Below are 7,341 nucleotides of genomic sequence, written 5' to 3' on the forward strand. Positions count from 1 at the left end.
CACACTCACTCACTCACTCACTCATCTAAGATACTCAAAGACTGGCATATTATTTAAGCATAAGAGTTACACTAACCTTTACATATATTTTAATATATGCATATCCACATACTCACATACATTTACATAAACACATATTACACATATCCCAACAACACTTACATACTCATTAGATGTGCAAGTTTTAATACGAACTCTAGCAAAATTATCATCCAACAATTCCAAAACTTGACAAAGAGAAATATGTTTTCGCTTGTGCATACCAAAGTAATCCTCATTAATCTGGAACTGGCAAGGATATGTTTTCAAAATATGTTTAGATTAAAACATTAACATGGTTATGATTTCTACATATTACATTAAATTTGAGGGGAAATCAAATCAAGATCAACTCCCTTTTTGCAATAATTAGCTGTTTTACATAAGGTAAATGAGATTGAGGTAAAAGATGGTATGGTGGAGAAATCCTTGAGTTTGGGCGTTGTAAGTGCACTATTGACAACATTGTCCTCGCTCATTGTAGGCCTCCTCTGCACTCTTGTGATTCACTATCTCATGATAATTTGTATGTCGTTAAAGCCTCAATGAAGGATTGCGAAATTTTCATGAACCCAACAATGAGCTCTCTTGTTCATTATATAGCATTCTAGAGCTCTCTTCTTGGATAAAGATAGCATTGCCCAAACAGGTGTAATGATAATTCCTTGGCGTCATAAATAATGTTAGACTTAATCATTCATGGATTTTATTTTACATTAATTACTATACGCTAAAAAATGTCTTTTTAGCAATAACCATTACATATAAGTACATATAAGGTTCTTTTATGTATATCTCACGTAAAGTTTATCGATATATGTATCTTTAGTAATTGACTATACATCAGACTAAGGAATGTGATAAAGAGTTATTAATGTACATAGATAATGTTAAGCTACATATTGTAGTCAAAAAGTGATCTAAAGGTAAAATATACTTTTTTTTTATGGAGTCTTTATGATTTTTGTCTCTTTCTTTGATTGTTTGGAAGGCTTATGCTTAATTAGATTTTTTCTCCTTTCATTCAAGGTCCTTGTGGGATCCCATATTTTCCCTACTCAAGGGAGAGTGGTGAATCAAATTGCAACAATAGAGCATATTAACAAACAAAAGGTAAGAGACGAACGAGTCAATGCAACATGTTTTTTTATTATGTCTCCGTTTCATGAGGTCTAATAGATTCGGATATGTTATTATAATTATTTATGTTATGCTATTCCCTTTAAGTATTAAAGGTGGTAGAATGCCAGTGCTAGTAGAGAACCAACCAAGAGGGAGTTAGATAGTTAGGTAGTGTGGGCGAGCACTAACTAACTAGATGCCGAAATGCAGTTAACGCCAACGAAAAGTTGGAAAGACGAGGCAATTTTTAAAAGAAGTGACTTTAGGAAAGAAAAAATGGGCATAGGAATGAAGTCAAGGCCCACATAATACATATATGGGTTGACCCACATCTACAGTGGTCATTGACCCACCTGAAGACGAGTCATTGACGGGAGAGACTCCCACGTGACCAGAGAAGTCTTCATTGTTCTTCTTCTGTCTCTTCTGTTTCCCTGTCTCTGTCTCTATCTATGCATATATATATATATATATATATATATATATATATATATATATAGGTAATCCATGCATGTATAAGAGACCGACGTGTCTATTATGACACAAATCATAAAGAGGCCTGGTGAGGGAATCGCGGCCACAGACGGTGCAGGTCGCTCAGAGAAGGCGCGTGTGATCTGCACCGTCCGATTTGGATGAGGAAGAAGGCGCCAAAAAAAAAGCTGCGCAAGCGGTCGCCCAACCCTGTCAGAGGTCTCCCAACCGTTTTTTTTTAAAAAATTTGGTTGATTTGGTCACCCAACCAACTCAAAAAAAAAAGCAGGTCACCCAACTGTTTATTTTTAAATAGGTTGGGTGACCTGTTTAACCAGGTTGGGAGACTCCTTTAGAGTTTATATTGAGTTGGTCACCCAACCAACTCAATAAAAGAAGCAGGTCACCCAACTGTTGATTTTTAAAACAGTTGGGCGACCTGTTTATCCAGGTTGGGAGACTCCTTTAGAGTTTATATTGAGTTGGTCACCCAACCAACTCAATAAAAGAAGCAGGTCACCCAACTGTTGATTTTTAAAACAGTTGGGAGACCTGTTTATCCAGGTTGGGAGACTCCTTTAGGGATGTCTATAAAAGCCCTAAACCTGTCATAATCTGTCATTTTTTCAAACGAGATTGACAGGTTGGGTTTGCCGGGAAAGAGGTGGGAGCTCCTCCATCACAAATCGTCTGTGGCTGCACAAATCGATCTCCTCCATCACAAATCGATCTCCTCCATCACTATTCCCAGGTATGCTCCTTGTTATTATATCTTCCACAATGTTATATTCATCGCTTCTTAATAATAATGAAAACAAGCAAGATTGTATGGACCATATTGATGCATAGACATGTTTAAGCTTTAGGGTTTAGAGTCACTATAGACAAGAAGATTGTATGGACCATATTGATGCATAGACATGTTTAAGCTTTAGGGTTTAGAGTCACTATAGACAAGAAGATAAGCGAACCATAAGTGAAGTATAATAGGATCTAATAGGCAAGGCTTTGTTGATTTCCAGCCACTCTAATCCCAGCCAGTATCTTGAAGGCATAATCTAGAAGAGGATGTAACCACTCTTATCCACACTATAGGTGAGGCCTATCAAACTTATTATGATCTTGCGTTCACTAGATTTGCTTGCTTAAACTTGATTTAATCATCTATATTTTGATTGTTGGTTTTAATGATTTGCTTGCTTAAACTTGATATTTTGTGTGTTTGAGTACTAAAATCAAAAAATGTTTGATTACTTGAATGGTGGTAGATGACTTCCAACTCCAAGTACAAAGATTGGTGGGATTTCGATAACAGTGATATATATCCAACTCAAGAGAGGTATGTCACGAACCAATCTCCCCCAAGAATGGTTTAGGGTTTGATGCATGTATGTTGACTCGTGATTTGTTAAAGGGTCTTCGTTAGAAGACATTGGCGAAGTCGAGGAGCCGACATGTGTACGAGTGGGGACAAAATGGACCAAGATGCTCCTCCAAATGGTATGTGGATTTGGTGTCGTTGCAATATCTCAATCTTTATGCCAATCTTTATGTCAATCTTAAATATGTAACACAGGTGCAGAAGGAACAGTTGCTCCTCGTCCCGACTTGTTGTATAAGGTTGGAAGAGATGCAAATGGGAACAAGGCTCGTGCATGTATCTACACTGAGTTTTGCCGCCTCTCGCCAAGGTGGTATCGGAAAAAAAGTGACATGGAGTCACATTTACGCAGAGAACATGCAATAGACGTAGTCCTACCACGAGGGATGCGTATAGAGGAGGAGGAGGGTATTCCGGGGGCATGCTTTAACAGTTATGAGCGTCAAAGATCACTCAAAAGATTCATGGACCCGGAAATCAAGTACTACAGAAATCGACAAAAATATATCCGAAAGTTGAAGGTTAGGGTTGTTTCGAAATACAACTCTATTCCTGCTGAACTCCGTCTTGACACACAGGCAGAGTTCGCGGCACGATTTATGGACAAAGAGATGACTATATACGACTCCAATAAGGATGAGCGTTTGGAGATGTTGACGAAGAAGATAGCAGCTGGTTTGGATTCTTATGTAAGTATGAGTGAGGATTTCATTTCAGATTGTTGGAGGGTTTATTGGCAAAATTCAGATAATAAGATGTGTCTTATTGTGGTGAAACAGTGTAAAAAGGCGGGGATATCCACCCAACCGCAGGGTGTGTCCACGGATGTGGATGAGAGTCAAAACCCATCTGAGGGTGGTGTGTCCACTCCACCGAGACGGAGACGACCGAAAATGCCAATCCGACGGAAGGAGGTCGAGTCAAACACTGATGTTGTTTCCCTAACATCAGATTCAGATGACGCTGCATCGGATGTGGCCATAGTTCAAATTCAACATGGCAAGGGCATAAGGTTATGGATTCAAACCCCAAATAAACACTTTTCCAGGTAGGGTTTAAGTGAAATATAAACTAGTATCTTACTAATTGACATGGAGTGTGATTTACCTACTCAAAACTACATATTTCCATGCATTCAGGTACCAGCTAACTTGCCCACGTCTCGATATGGCCCTTGATGTTACCGAGTCAGATCTTGAGACCATATGCAAGAGCCGTGAAATGGCATCGACATGGACTATGACCTTATTCACGTTGTGGATGGAATACTCATTGCCACTCGAGGTGACAGAACGCTTCACCATCGTCGACCCACTATGGGTGCAGCTACACCAGCAGGCAATGAAGGAGCAAGACATCCTTAAGAAAGTTGCGCAATGTGAGATTACGTTCATTCCGATCGTGCTTGATGGGCATTGGAACTTGTGGTTCACCATGCGACAACAAGCTTCTAAGCTAACTAGCAAAGTAGTCTTCTGCGATCCATTGAACAGACCAGCAACAGACAACATGCGGAGAATGGCAGAGTTGGCGATTCGGACAATTTCATCTGAACCGTCAGACCACACCATTGTGCCCAATGGTCGACATCAGGTACTGCACATCCAAATGATGAAGACTATCCAAATGTTGGTGAGGGAGTTCTTACAAGGATGGATATCTTCGACTTTTGTAACAGAGATGTGGTTCACCAAACGCGAAGTGGATTCACTTCGGATTCATGTGGACGAGTGGGCACGATCGGTATTAGGATTTGCACCTGCGACCGGTGGCTCCATATTGTAAATTTTGGGAATGTTGTTTTCAGCACAGATTTGGCTATAGAGCTGATGTTGTAACTATATTTTGGAATCCCCAAAAATTTTGTATAGTGAGAATCGACTCATTGTATATCGCGATTACTTATTAATGGAAATGTTGTTTACACCAATTATTTATCTCAATCTGAATGTATTTATCTCAATCTGAATATTGTGGATGATCTGAATGTATGGTTTTAAACCAATCGCAAGTTGTGGTATTGTAAACGCGATTACTTGTTAATGGAAATGTTGTTCCCAACAATTATTGTGGATGTTCTGAATGTATGGTTTTAAACCAATCGCAAGTTGTGGTATTGTAAACGCGATTACTTGTTAATGGAAATGTTGTTCCCAACAATTATTATGGATGTTCTGAATGTATGGTTTTAAACCAATCGCAAGTTGTGGTATTGTAAACGCGATTACTTGTTAATGGAAATGTTGTTCCCAACAATTATTGTGGATGTTCTGAATGTATGGTTTTAAACCAATCGCAAGTTGTGGTATTGCCCAAACCTTTTAAAATTAATTATCTTTTGTTTTGGTCACCCAACCAGGTTGCCCAAACCTTTTAAAATTAATTATCTTTTGTTTTGGTCACCCAACCAGGTCGCCCAACCTGTTATGTAAACGGCCAAAAAAACGGTCATCTTAACATGTAAATTAATCACATTCTCTGTCACTTTAAACCATTCTCTGTCATTTTAATCATAGCTCATTGCATCTCCAATATCTGTCTTATAATCACATTCTGCGTCTTAATCACATTCTTATTTTGCACAATCTCTAAAAGCTAATCAGGATTAGTTATATTCTTAATCAGTTATAATCAGATTAGTTAGATTCTTAATAAGATTAGTTAGATTCTTAATCAGATTAGGGGGATTCTTAATCAGATTAGTTAGATTCTTAATCATCTTAGTTAGATTCTTAATCAGTTATAATCAGATTTTGTAGATTCTTAATAAGATTAGTTAGATTCTTAATCAGATTAGGGGGATTCTTAATCAGATTAGTTAGATTCTTAATCATCTTAGTTAGATTCTTAATCAGTTATAATCAGATTTTGTAGATTCTTAATAAGATTAGTTAGATTCTTAATCAGATTAGGGGGATTCTTAATCACATTAGTTAGATTCTTAATAAGATTAGTTAGAGTCTTAATCATATTAGGGGGATTCTTAATCAGTTATAATCAGATTAGTTAGATTTTTATAACCAGATTAGTTAGATTCTTAATCAGATTAGTTAGATTCATTCGAGATGAATCCCAACGAAATAGATTTAATCACGTCCTTGTATGATTCTGAGGATGGTTATGCATCACCATACTCCGCAACCATCGACGATGACTTGGATTCGTCTACATCCGAAGACTATGAGTCGGCTTCATCCGAAGAAGAGGCGGAGGAGGTTGATCCCTTCATGTATTGTTCGGCGAGGTATATTGCGTTCACTAGAGGTATGTACGATTTAATGCTTAAAGATTTATTAGGTCAAGTTAAGGTAACATTTGAAATATTAAGCACACTCGCAAGGGGGGCACCTCTTAATTTACATGCATGGAGGTGCATGAAGAGTCGTCTCACGCTTATGAATGAGAATGCAATACACCTTAAGGCATCGCCTCATCTTCAGATTACGCACGTAGAGAAATGGAGGGAGATAGTATTGGCGTCACATTGTGGCGCATCGCACCGTTCTTTGACAGGTACTCTGACAGAATTAAAGAGAAATTGGTCCAATGACCTTCGTGACTATGGGATCCCTAGTGCGTATGTGAAAGCAGTGATTGACCAATGCGGTTGTCAAGTTGTGTCGAGGTTAACTCCATCTGACATGGAGGGGACAAGTGTCGTGAAATATAAAAAGTCTAGACCCATAGAAGTGATCAAGATAGAGGCACATAGGGTTGATGATACGTTGATAGATGTTCAATTGAGGTATCACACACGCTTTCGTACAGGGGTCACAAGGGGTGCACATGTGACTAGGTATAATTGTCACCGATCCGGTGTGGCCAACAAGCAATATCCATGCACTCGACGTAGAAAGCATTCATCTCGATGTGGGTGTACTTTTCATGTGAACGCTCGAATGAATGGCGGGGTTGACCATGGGACAGTGACCCTTTCAATATATGGACCTCATACGGGTCATGTACCGGGAAGTAGACCAGATGCATACTATTTGCCAGTGGCCCCAAATGTTATAAGTTGTTGTAGAGATGACCTTTTTGATGTTGGTTGCGCACGACACGTGGCACGGATGAGCATGCGTAAGGAAGCATATCATAAGTCCAAGGCTAGTCCATTAGACCTTGTGAGTTATAGGTTCTTTATGATACCAAAGGAGGTCAATAACATGGCCAACAAGTTAAAAATCGGGAGTGCCATGTCAGGGGTTGATTGGTCTTTGATGATGCAAGATGCCTATGCCCTCCGAGATCTTGGGAAGGTGGCTCATGTCCAACCCTACTTGCCTGGTGAATATGGATCTCCCGCAAGGCAACCGTTCATCTTG

General features: G+C 39.0%; 1 protein-coding gene across 1 annotated transcript; it reads left to right on the forward strand.

Annotated features, from left to right (window-relative positions):
• Nucleotides 1-1,907: 1,907 nt before the first annotated feature.
• Nucleotides 1,908-4,801, forward strand: LOC147859000 (uncharacterized). The gene is made up of 7 exons (XM_087326269.1): nt 1,908-2,386; nt 2,658-2,730; nt 2,904-2,974; nt 3,050-3,135; nt 3,212-3,705; nt 3,796-4,064; nt 4,156-4,801. The coding sequence occupies exons 3-7, from the start codon at nt 2,904-2,906 to the stop codon at nt 4,799-4,801; spliced, it is 1,566 nt and encodes a 521-aa protein (XP_087182395.1). The 5' UTR covers nt 1,908-2,386; nt 2,658-2,730.
• The last annotated feature ends 2,540 nt before the right edge of the window (nt 4,802-7,341 follow it).

This window comes from Azolla caroliniana, unplaced genomic scaffold (assembly GCF_043228905.1).
Source record: "Azolla caroliniana isolate FFs.n. ecotype wild unplaced genomic scaffold, voAzoCaro1.0.p SCAF_10, whole genome shotgun sequence".
In the NCBI taxonomy this organism is placed as follows: Eukaryota; Viridiplantae; Streptophyta; class Polypodiopsida; order Salviniales; family Salviniaceae; genus Azolla; species Azolla caroliniana.

Bases quoted from the DNA above. Each gene is read 5' to 3' on its own strand.
- LOC147859000 (XM_087326269.1), top strand. From the start codon at position 2,904: ATGACTTCCAACTCCAAGTACAAAGATTGGTGGGATTTCGATAACAGT. The intron at 3,136-3,211 runs GTATGTGGATTT...TATGTAACACAG, and splicing joins CCAAGATGCTCCTCCAAATG to GTGCAGAAGGAACAGTTGCT. The intron at 3,706-3,795 runs GTAAGTATGAGT...GTGGTGAAACAG, and splicing joins CAGCTGGTTTGGATTCTTAT to TGTAAAAAGGCGGGGATATC.